At 46.9% G+C, this 12,701-nt stretch overlaps 1 protein-coding gene across 1 annotated transcript; it reads right to left on the bottom strand.

The window, feature by feature from the left end:
• Positions 1-1,433: 1,433 nt before the first annotated feature.
• On the bottom strand, positions 1,434-12,378 carry HEATR6 (HEAT repeat containing 6; the record flags this gene model as incomplete). The annotated part of the gene is given in 9 exon segments (XM_036767500.1): positions 1,434-1,611; positions 1,830-2,125; positions 2,970-3,107; positions 3,541-3,642; positions 4,950-5,064; positions 6,855-6,970; positions 7,641-7,781; positions 10,224-10,331; positions 12,168-12,378. Coding segments are annotated over 9 exon segments (1,401 nt in total), but the record flags the coding sequence as incomplete, so codon positions are not given.
• Between the last annotated feature and the right edge of the window lie 323 nt (positions 12,379-12,701).

Below are 12,701 nucleotides of genomic sequence, written 5' to 3'. Positions count from 1 at the left end.
GAGGTGCTTCTATTTAAGATTTGCTTCCATGTTCATTTTCTATCTTCCACCCAAGTTAACTGATCCAAACAAAACGATATATTACAACTAAAGTATTTCTGTTACTTTACCTTGTAAGAGATATATGACTTTTATACTTCACTTCAAAATCTGAAACTACTTCTGAAGGGATTGTCACAGATGAGTATAATTATAAGGGTACCATCCCCTGCTATTTTAACCTCTATTCCATACATTTGAAGGTCTTTTGATGAATTATCATAGGATTTCCTTTTAAAAACAATGAACACTCAAGGAAGGAATGGTTTTATATCTATTATACATACATGTAAGTGAACACACAAGGGGGCCGTAATTTTGTCAGCATAGTAACCTCAAAGCAGCAGCCCCTCTATGTCTTACCGGATAATCCAAGGGATTGTCATGAAATCTGATTAAATGCTAACCTGAGGTTGCCCAGCTACTAAAAGTCAGAGGACGGATTTGAACTTGGTCTTTATGACTCCAAGCCCAGCAAACTATTTATTATACAGCAACATCTCTACTCCTGAATATATATCGCCATATTAAAAGAGTAAATCTTCAGAGACAAATCATAACTCGAATGAGCCCAATTAATGGGGGCATAAACTGCTTACAAGGTGATTAGGATCTAAGTTTCTCAAGGGCAAGGCTGTTTCACCCAGAGCCTGGCCCACACTAGGGCTTATTTGCCGCTTAGTAAACATCACTACTGTGAAACAAGCTGTTCCCTTCCTATTGCTACACAGCTTCTTTCCAGAAGGCAGTGAGCATATCCAAACAGAGGTCAGCATTGCATCACTCACAGTGAGTCACAGTCAATGCCTTCCCTTTGTGGCAGCTAGCCTTGGCCCACAAAGTTTTTGTCAAGAGGAGGAACAGAGGCATGGCGCCACTTTAGAAAGATGGGATGGTACAGTGAGTAGAGTCAGGAAAACCTGGGTTTCAATGCCACCTTAGATACTTCCGAGCTGTGTGACCCTTGGCAAGAATCACTTAACCTCTGTCTGTCTCCAAATGAGAGATGATTAAAACAGGACTAACCTTACAGGCTTGTGGTGAAAGTCAAACGAAGTTGTGTTTGTAAAGTTCTCCGCAAACCTTAAAGGACTACAAATGTTGGCTAGAATTTAGCCTGACTCAGAAAGGCTACATCACTGCAAGTCTCCAGGATCAGTCTGTGACTGCTCCTCCCCTGGCAGGATGGGTGCTTCTGAAGTCCCAGAGACCAAGTTCCTGCACTACCCTCCAGCCATGTGAACCCACTTCCTGTTTCCTTTAGAAGCCAGAAGAATGATTCTCAGGTCAGCAATCAATGAGAGCTCTGTATTTAAATTAACTCGACTGGGCCAGAGGAAAAAAAGAATGAGATTTAATAAAATTTTAAGAGGTTAATAACAAAGTCCTCTTACCTTTGGAGAGGGATCTTTTAATGAAATCGTCATCAAGGACACAGACTGTGGGCTTCCTATGCCGGGTATATCCGGAACAAAAGCAGACCAATAGCCATAGAGAACTTTCTTTTCTATTGATTTTATCGTGGAGAGGAAGCAAGCTAAAGCTCCCTGGCGGACTTTGGCTTGGTAAGATCTTGAACAAAAAGAGACGAGAGGCTTTAATGAAATGCACAAGAACAGCCGTCACCCGAAATGGGCTCCTTCTAATGAGATCGAATGAGACATGTTCGGAACTCTGCTTTTAAATAAACCCCAAAGCTCAACTACACAAAGAAGTCTAATTAATTAATAAGCTAGCACAAGCCCTGGCATTTCAGAACTAAGTTTGAGATACTGAAACGCAGTGCCCACCTCATTTTACTCTGCAGGCCACCCTCGGCATCCGAATAGTCCGATTCGCTGCTGCTAACCCTCTTCCATGGGGAAGAGCTGAGACAGGAAGAGGCTCGGTCTCGGGCCGTGGGGCTGCTCCCCTCGGGAGCCCCGCTCGGGGTGCTCAGGTAAGCAGAGCCCACGGCGCTCCCTTCGTGGAGTGTCAGCTTGCCCAGGGCACTGGCAGCACCTGCTCCAATCTCCCCATTGGGTTCTTTCAGTTCCTCTCCTTGATGGCCTTTCTTTTGTTTGCCTTTTGCCTTCTTCCTTTTATTCTGATGGTACAGAACCAATGAAAACATCTGACATCTCCTACCAAAACCTGCCTACTCTTCCTCCTCGGCACTGAATGCCTGGTGAGCCCGTGAGGAGTTTCTTCCAGAGCATCACTTGCAGCCTGACGCTCCTGCACATGCCACCCCACTCTGCAGCCCATGCTTCACTCATCCCCATCTCCTAGATCCCAAATCTCCTTTTTCTAGAAGCTCCTATTATGTCACAGATACCAACTTCTATGCAAACCCCCCCCCCCAAAAAAAACCAAAACCATGTTCCCAACTGTCCTGACACTCACTAGAAACAACTGTGAGTAATAAAATAACTACCTAAATAAGGTACAGCAAGTTGGAGGTCTCAGTAGGAAGGACTGCTTTTTAAACAATCAACAATCACAGCCCGGGGCATATGCTCATGCACCAGTTTTGACAGAAGATACTGAGGACAGGGTTGGACAGCAAAGAGGAGGTCCTGGGTGGGTGGGTGGGGGGGGGCCTCAAGAGGGAAGGGAAGGTGAGGGGGGATGTGGCGGTGCTGTGGAGGCAGGGGACAAAAGGTTCATGGCCAGAAAGCTGCAGTCTTGGCAGCATTCTCAGGATGCCCAACTTGAAAAGAAGAGCACACTGGTGCTACAATGCACCCTTGAGAAGTGCCCAACCCCCAAGTGACCCACCTAAACTCTTCTCTTTAAACTGATTATACTAAAAACACACAGTGAGTAAACAACTGCTTGTTCAGGATGGCTCTTCTCAGGTAAGAAGGATAAAAACAATAGAAAATGTTTATGGACAACATATTTTACAAAATAAATCTAAATTCTAATCTCATAAACTGTAACTATACCACTATTGGTTTTGAAGGGTTCATTTCCATTGGCTCCTGTCTGACAGGTGATCGCCCATCATACTGAGGAAGAGGAGCCGGGTATAAAACTGCAGGCATCTCTATGTTCAATCCAGGAAGCCCGTGAAACATATATTTCTAAATATTAAAAAGAAAAAAAAAACAGAAAAAAGAAAAATGACACAATTCAACTCTAAATACATAAATGAGGCAACCTTTTTTTGTTGTTAATAAAATAAAGATGGGAAGCAAGTTTTCTAAAATTAAGTATTTGCCACTTTCTCCTTTCCCCAGCTCCAAAATGTTATAATCACTAAATATGCATCTGAGAGATTTTTTTTAAAAAAGATACATTGTATTTAATCAAGTGTGGCATTCCTAGGAAGTTGAACATTTCCAACTGCTCTTTCAAAAGGTCCTTAAGAGTAGTTGTAAGTCCCCCGACTTCGACGTCTATTGTGCTGTGTGGGTTGGCTGATCATCAATGGGCAAAAGGCTCCTAACACCACTTAAAGTTAAGATGGTAAAGATCCTAGCCATGAGAAAAAGGAAGTAAGTAACACAGGCTTACCTTTAATACAGCCAGAAGAGACCCGAGCTGCTCAGTCTGTGTGAGCTTCATCTTACCCCCATTCAGAAGGGACTGGAGACCTTTCAGTGCATTTTGTAACAGCTGGAGGAAAAGGAGACTTAAGTTACAGGGACAGTCAAACCTTAAGCCATCTGGACACCAGGCCTCCAGAACCCTCAAGCATTCACAACTGCACCAAAGTAGAGAGTTTGTAAAAAGACATCTCTGCCAGCAGCCCAAGAGCAGCAAGCAATAACAAAGCTGCTGAGGACAACCACAGACCTGGAAATGTTAAAAAAAAAAATGATGACTGTGTAGAGTCCAAGGAGCACTGCACTAAGAATGCCGAGGTCTGGGTTCTAGTCCTGGAAGTACCACTCCCTAGGCATGAGTTCTTGGGCAGTGCACCAAATTCCTCTGACCCTCAGTCTTCTTTTCTCTAAAATGGGAATAATACCACTTGTCCTTCTTACCTAAGCAGGCTGTTTTGAGGATCAAGTGAAATAATGTACATGAAAACACTTTGTAAACTCTAAAGCGTTAAATGAATATGAAGTATTATTAAGACACATGCCATATACTGTGACTGATCAGGTGACTAGCAGATCAGGCAGTTAGTAAATGTTTACTGAACTGAATTCACTAAGCAAAAGGAAAGGAGCCCTCAGATTGGCTGGCGCTCTCTCTAAATGGCCAACCTTCTTTGTAAAAGTTGAGAAGAAAGGAGTACAGAGAGGAGACTGCTGGTTGCAGCTGCAACAGCTATGAGCATGGGGGTGACAGAGGTGAAAAGCAGTAGACGTTCTCCCAGAGTCAGGGGGAAAGAGTTCTTGCTAGGCACCTTTGAAGTCAAAAGCATAGGATTCCGTGTGTGTGTGTGTGTGTGTGTGTGTGTGTGTGTGTGTGTGTGTGTGTCTGTATCTGTGTGTGTGTGTGTCTGTGTGTCTGTGTGTGTGTGTTATATTTATGTATGAGTGCATGTGTGTAAATGTGAGTGCAAATATATATATGTGTGTGTGTTCAGTGTATGTGGGTTATGTTTATATATGTGTGTAAATGTGAGTGCAAATGTGTATATGTGTGTGTGTGTTTAGATAGCAAACACTGACACCTCAGTAGACAATGGCACAATTCAAGCACTTGACGTTAACATCTGTTATTCAGGAAACTTCCATCCAGAAGAACAGTCCCAGGTGCTGCTGAGCAGCCCAAGTTCTCCTACACTTTTTCAAGCTCAAATTACGCAATTTAAACTTTTCAATGTTAGAACTTTAACTCAAATACAGCAGCACCTTAAACAAGCCAACTGGACTCCTCTGCCCCATTCCTGCATTGTGCAGCTGTGTGTTTCACATACAACAGTAACTTACAGCATAAGTGAGGTATTGTGGAACTAGGTTCCTACCTACCATGCAAAATGTGATATCGTCCATACCAGACACTTTGGAAGACTGTAAAATAGTTAAGAAAGTTTGAAAGCAGACATTTCGGTAAGGTTCATCCAAGTATGGCTGTCCTGGGACACTAAAACACAAGCAAAGGAGGCAATTCAAAGTCCACACACTCTGAGCTGAGCTTAGAAAACAGCACTGAGCACGACCCATCTCCAACCCACAGAGGAGGAGGAGGAGGAGGAGGAGGCCGCCAGCTAGTTCACAAAGCTCTCCACTGAGCAGCAGGCACACCACAGCAGGCACACCACAGCGGGCACACCGCAGGGCCAGTGCAGGGGAGGGGTCAGAGAATCTATAGGAGGGAGGAAGGTTTTACAGTCCCAACTAGTGAACTACTACTGACAGTAGTTTTCAGTTGTAAGGGGAAAGAAGACAAGCCAAAGGGTCCCGGCCACAGGAGTGGAGAACCTGCGGCCTCAAGGCCACATGTGGCCCTCTAGGTCCTCAAGTGTGTACCTTTGCCTTTGTTCAGTGAAGTCTGGATTCAGTCCAAAGGCCACACCCGAGGACCTAGAGGGCTATGTGCAGCCTGGAGGTCACAGGTTCCTCACCCCTGGTCCAGGGGAATGACAGGCATCTCCCGCTTCCCCACTGGTGGAAACCCAGGATCAAACTCCAACCTCTGCTCTCCGCAGAGGCCCCTTTCACCAAGTTTGGAGGGGGTCTCCTCAGAACTACCCTCAGACTCTCTTGGGGTCCCCTCACACATCCTGCGCCCCATCCCCAATTCCAGGGAACAATCTACAGTCACAGCTGCTGTGGATCACTATGTGGATCCACTATGTGGATCACTATGGGCAATCGTGTAAACCCATCTGGCTGCTATTTTGAAGTATTAATCAGTCTCATTTTATTTCACTTTTTGCACATTTACATTTCATCATCCTTAGTCAGACCATAAGCCCCAAGGTCTAGAATAGGCAGGAACTACATTGTATACTTATCTGCATTACAGAAGCACAGGGAGGACCTGACAGATCTTGTAGTGTGGGAGTTCTTATCCGGGGGGAGGGGTTCCATGGACAGATATCAAGGTTCAGGAACTTGAGTAGGAAAAAAGCTACATCTTGATTTTTACTAATCTTTCCCTAAAATTTAGCATTTCCTTTCATTTTTTAAAAGCATTCTCTAGTGAAGGAGATCACAGGTTTCCCCAGACTGCCAAAAGGCTGAGAACACCGATCTGGTCCAATCCCCTCAGTTTGGAGATGAGGAAAACAAAGAGCAGGGAAGCCAAGTGGGCAGGTTGTAATCTCATGGCTAGCCAGGAAGGGTACCTACAGTCACAAGTCCAGGACCCTGCCCATGGCAGATACTTGATCCAATGAAAAACTGGATGGCACATGGGCAGGACAACCTGAGTCACCGCAGGTTACTATTCTTTGCTTTGTTCTGTGGGACCATAGAATGAGTTTATCAAATCATTTTAAACTGAGCACTTGGGACATACATTTTTAAAAAGGAAGAAAAGTGGCTATAATAGATGCTAAAGATTGACAGAGGAGTCCCAAATACCTAACGACACATCCTTTCCAGACTTAAAAATAATTCAATTTTAGGCCAGTCAAATAGAAAAGGCTATGGCTTTCTATTATTTCTTTACTAACTGGGTACTTCCTAGGGGGAAGGTGGATTGGTGACTGACTTTCTACGTTATGATACTTTCAAAAAATATTTCCTTATAAATTTATAAATTTACTGCAGTCTCATATGACCTGTACCCTGTTAGGGAACTTCACAGACTCCATAACTATGCAGGAAACTCCAAGTGTTGCTTAATTTCTTAAACCACCCCTAACTTCAGAGAGGTTCTGCTCCCCACAAATGGCCCCAGCCCTACGCAGTATTTGGCCCACGTACCTGAGACATATGTTGGCCATACAGTGCACTGCAGCTCTGCTGAGGTCAGGGTCTGACTGGCTGGGATTGCTCAGCTTCACCAAGATTCCAGTCTCCCCAAGCAAGTCTGGAAGGTACTAGAACAAATACAAAAGCCAGAAATGGCCCAAGAGAACGGATCAGGGAACGTTCTATGTTAGACAAAACCCTCTTTCTTTCTCTTTCTCCTTGGGTGAGAGGAAAGCATGGGTGGGCTGTACAAAAAGACAATTAAGCACGGCAGGGCCCCTGCTATGTGCATCTTACACATGAACTAGCCAAGAAATCCCAGATGCAGCCTGCAGGCCCACTAAAGACACAAAGGGCTCAGACGGTCAGGACAGAGGTTCTAGCAGAAGTTCTCTGGCCACATCGGCAGCTGCAGGGAGGCTTGTGGATAAGCAGGGAAGCTCCATGATTTGCCCTAAGCCACGGACCAGACTAGGGCCAGCACATGCAATGTGGAAGTACTCATACCTTGACCAAGGTTCTTACAACACCAGGCAACGTCACGAGGCCAAGACGGCCTCAAATGGTTTCTAAACTTTGGTTGCCTTGTTTTCAAATGCTTGATTTTCAAAAATATTTTACTACAACCTACAACTCTAACTCATTAGAGCTACAGACGGCCCTTGGGCAGTGAGGCTACAAATCCTCTCTATGATTTCTACAGAATGGTCAAGAACTGTGGAGAAGGGAGGGGCAAGCGCAGGAAGAATTTCCTCCTTCCCTCTTGCCACTGTGAAGAAGAAAAGGAATACAAAGTACCTTCTGACATTTGGGGCCGTTGTAGTAAACCAGAGCAGACAAGGCCTGAAGAATTTCCATGTGTGTCCAGGAACTACATTGTTGAAAAGCAGAGATTGTGTAGGCCAAAAGGAAATCTAGATTCTGCTCAGCAACAATCACCTGCCACCAGAGAGGAAAAAGACAGACACAGCCAACTCTGAAAAATATTTCCATTCTAAAAGCATAACGTTAACTGCACTCACCCGCATACATACGTGTGTGTGTGTGTGTGTGTGCGCGCGCAGCTCTACACACACACATCCCAAGCATGTTCAATGAATATTCTCAGTTCAATTTCTAGGTCTAGAGAAGATATTCATTCAAACAGCCGTGAACAAGTCTTCAGCATATGATAAGCATAATACCAGGCCAAGGGCCACACCAAAGCAATCTGACACACAGTCCTGACTCAACGGGGCTGACAATTCTGTGAGACTTAGACACTCCTGAAATGAGGTACTTCCTTCAGAGCATCTCTTGCACCTGTGTCTCCTCCTTTCTGCTCCTACCACCCACTAGTCCCCGGAGACACCCAGCTGCCTTGGAGCTTGCCTCCTCGCTTCTGGCATCTCCTCTCTAATCCATCCTTCTTAATGCCGCCAAGCTTTGAGCCCCTCTCTTCTAGCATCTCCCTTAGCCTGGCACTCATTAGAGGCCTCACCACTCATCTCTAACAAGCCTTTTCTTCACCATTATCTACCTATCCATTACCCTTGGGACATCCCATCCTCCCTGGGGGTGGAGGAGGGAGGCTCTCATCATGGCATTGTGATGCCCCAGCTGGACAGGATCCCACACTCCTTGAATCTCTTGGGTCACTCTGATTTTTCCTATGTTTTTAAATCATTCTGTATCTTGTACTACAGCATTCCTGTACAGATCTCACCATGTCTACCCCACTTGACTCTAGCATCTGACACAGCTCACAGGACACGGCAGTTGCCAATACATGTGTTCAATCAAAAATATTTTTGGACCAGACCTGTGAATTCATTGAAATGATTTTGACTGAATAAGAGACAAAGTATAAGCTAGCTCTGCCTTAAAATGCATGGGTTAGATGCTAAGTGCCAAGGAACATCGGGCATCCTTTTCAATTGACCAGGGCTACAGATATGATGGCCCAGACAGCAGCAATGAGTCAAACCAATGACAGAGGATGTCCCCAAAGCCTTAGGCTCTGGGGACGCCCTGCAGACACTGCCTGCTGCAGCTTCCCATCAGTATTAAAATCAGAGGTGGGTGTAGTGAGGAGAGAGCCAGCCTTGGAGTGGGCAAGACTTGGGTTTAAGTCCCACATGTGACATGCCTAGGCCATGCAACTGTAGACAAAGTCATTCACATCTCAGCACTCCAAGGCAGCAGCTGGCATTTCTAGAGCCTTCAAGTTTGGTGAAGCCCTTCACAGCTGTTAACTCATTCGATCACTACAACAACTCTGTGAGGTGGGTCCTCTTTACAACAACCCTGTGAGGTAGGTCCTCTTATCCTGCCCGTTTTACTCATGAGGAAATGAGCACAGAGAGGGGCAACTCCCAAGCCCTGAGACTAGAAGGTGCCAACCTGCATTGGGAGAGGGACTTTCCACACCCAGGAGCTCCCTTTGCCAGTCAAATTACATGTCTAGTGCCCAATCCAAGAAACTCTTAATTCACACAATCTAATTAGACCAGAGTTTACCCTTTCAGGCAACAGCCTTACATGCTCACGTACAGACAAAAACCATCCTTGGATGAATGTCAAGCACAATTCGTTTTGAGAAGACCTTTCAGAATCATCTCATTTAATGATAGCCTTACTGGCACTGCACTCTGCATTAAAATGTATTAAACAGATTTAGCAATTTGTGAAAGATACTGGGGAAAAGAGGAAAGCCATGATATCATATGGGCTGGGAAAAGACAGGTGGGATAAAATAAATCCTTTTTTAACCTAGTAGGAAAAATAAAAGCATTTGAAGTGGTCACACAGTTTTTGTAGCTCATAGATTTAGAGCTGGAAGGAACTGCAGAAGTCATCAAGTCTAACCTCCTCCTTTAACAGTGGAGGAAATTGAGGCACAGAGACCTTGCCTAAGGTCCAACAGCCACCAGTGTCTGAGAGAGAATCTGAACCCAGACCTCCTGACTCTGTGCCAGATGTTCTACCCTCTATTGCACACTGTCTCCTGGATCCAAATTAGCCACACTCCTTCCCCCCACAGAAACCAAACAAACCCACAGCAGCCAACGATGACAAGAGGTAGAGAAGAAATCAATATTTCAGATAATTCTTTGTGGACTTTTCTGGGTCAGTGAGAGAAATCTGATGTAGTGACCCAAGGGCAGATGTTGTAATCAGGGAGAAGAAGGGTCCAAATCCTGCTTTCGATGCTTACTTGTGACGTCACCACAGACAAGTCTGCGGTTACTCTGAGCTTCACCAAGCTCTTGGAGATCTACCTCCTAAGTGATAGACTTGCTTGGCATGAGCCACTACCAGGAGATGCCACACCCACAAAATCATTGATGGGTCCCTGACTTTTCCTCTTCCCCAAATTCAAGCCCCGGGGGGTGCTCTTACCTGCAATCTGTTAAGCAGATGGTGAATAAGCTGAGAAACTTTGCTGACTAGATGTTCCTGATTAAGATGGACTAATCGACAGGCCTGGACCAGTAAGGCACTGACATCCTACCAAAAGAATGAAAATAATAATAAACACAAAAGTAAAGAATACCTTTTTGTCCAATTCAAGCCCCCAACACATAAAGCAAATCCAAGCTTCCCCAAAATGGGAAAAAGTAAAGGATGAGCAAAGGGCAATGGGGGAAGGGGGACGTACAATAATATAGAGAAGGAAAAAGTAATAGCACGAAACACAGCAGGGCAGAAAGAACACGCATGACACCAAGGCTGGGGGAGGGCAGCTTAGGTTGGAGCTCCTGCTAGTTGGTGTGAACATATGTACGTATGTATGAATGTATGTGGGCACACATATGTGTAAGTGTATGCTGTATAATACATATTTATAGATCCATATATCCATATATACTATATATACATACATACCTACATGTGAACATACACATATGTATACACACAGACACACAAACTAGGGGTTTGTCTAGCTCACAAGCTAGTTCTTGACACAAAGGAGTCATGGACCCCTTGGGAAGTCTGGAGAATAATGTTTTTAACTGCATAAAATAATATTCATAAGATACAAAGGAAACCAGTTATACTGAAATAAGGATATAATTTTTCTCTCCCATTCAAGTTCACAGACCCTGGAAATTTAGGCCCAGATGTACTGAGGATTCATGGACTACAAGAATCCCTGGTCCAAAGGTGCCTAAGGCTCATCCCAAAGTTAACATTCTGTGATTCTTCGATTTCCGACCCCAGACTCCCATCAGACAAAATAACCCTCTGGTGATACTGTAACTAGACATTAGCGATCTGAGCATTTCCATGTACCCAGGTCCCCCACCAAAGGAAGAACGGGCTTCTTGTCCCATCCCCCACCAGACCACAAGTTGCAGGAGCACAGGGACTAAACTCTGCACTTTTCTCCGCATCAGCACAGAGCTCCGCACACAGCAGCTGTTTAATAAATGGATGATGAACTGAGATAACAGAAAAGCTTGCACCCCGGCTACAAAAGTCAAGGAAATAAGCAAAGCTCGGCCTTGCGCTTACAGTGGAAGGCCAGAATGGAGGGACCCGATAAAGGGGGAAGAACTCGGTTCTGGAGGGGAGGGTGGATTCCTGGACAAGCCCCTTAAAATAACCTCCTGGGGCCTCCAACAGTCAGTCGGTGAACAAAAATCTATTAAGCACCTACTATGCGCAGGGGCCTGGGGCGGGGGAGGGTGGAACAAAGAGACAGAAGACAGTCCCCGCCCGCAGTCTAGCAGGAGGGACAACGTAAGTTAAGAGAAGGATAAATGGGGAATAATCAAATTGGGGGGGGGAGGGGCGCGGTGTCTCCCTTATAAGAAAGGATTTCAGCTGGGACTGAAGGCGGCCAGGAGACTCAGTTTACTCATTTGTAAAGGGGGAGGGGGGCTGGACTGGAGGGTCCCTGAGGTCCATTTTAGCTATGACCTCTGTATGCACGGCAGCAATCGCAGCCTAATAGAAAATGTCCGTGGGACGCTTGGAAGTCAGTTGAGACCCGGGTTCGAATCCCAAACCAGCTCGGGGACAGTGGAGGGAATCACTCTTGCGTCCCCGGTCCTCTGCTTCCCCGTCTGTAAAACCGGGGAGGGGAGTGACCCCGGCTGTGGGGTCCCACGGGGGTGACGTGCCAGGAGGTGCCCGCCCGCTTAGGTGGGCTCGGCACTAGGCACTGGGGACCAGCAGGACCGTTGGGATCGACGTTGGGGCGGTTTCTAAGGAGACACGACAGGAAACCGTCGCAACGGATGCGAGGCGTCGGGAGGCTCGGGGAGTGATGGGAGGGGGCCGGGGCCGCTCTCCCGCCTCCCAGGCCGCGCCCGGCATCTCCAGCCGCCCCGCCTCTACCTCGGCCGTGACGCTCCCGCCGCCCTCGCTGTAGTTCTCGGAGATGAGCTGGTCGAACAGCAGGTGGATCTCGGTGCGGGCGGAGCTGCTGTCCGCGGGGCGCAGCGAGCCCAGGCGGGCCGACAGGCGGCGGAATCCGCTCCCGGGGCCCGGCGGCGGCTCCCGGGCACCGCACAGCGGCGCCCCGGCCACCTGCACAGCCGCCATCTTTCCTACCCCCCGCCCTCCAGCCCTCCCTATGGCAACGGACAAGTACTTCCGGGAGCGCGCGTCCACGCCGCCGCCCGAGAGCCGGCCGTTTCCATGACGACGAGACGCCGCCGGCCGACAACCCGGAAGTGCTCCTAGGTGGCCGCGACTCTCGGAGCCTAGAGGAACCACGGAGAGGCGCTGCTTCGCCGCCGCTTAGAGAGCGCCTTCGGGATCCGTCCGTCTGTCAGTCCACAAGCACTGATTAAGTGCCTACTGTGTGCTGGGCCCGGGAGAGTCCTTATCCCTTCTAGTTGTCTGTCCTGTATAGCAGGCCTCCTTTTT

This window comes from Trichosurus vulpecula, chromosome 7 (assembly GCF_011100635.1).
Source record: "Trichosurus vulpecula isolate mTriVul1 chromosome 7, mTriVul1.pri, whole genome shotgun sequence".
NCBI classification, from domain to species: Eukaryota; Metazoa; Chordata; class Mammalia; order Diprotodontia; family Phalangeridae; genus Trichosurus; species Trichosurus vulpecula.
The sequence above is the reverse complement of the archived record's forward strand: the minus strand, read 5'-3'. Positions and strand labels throughout refer to the sequence as shown.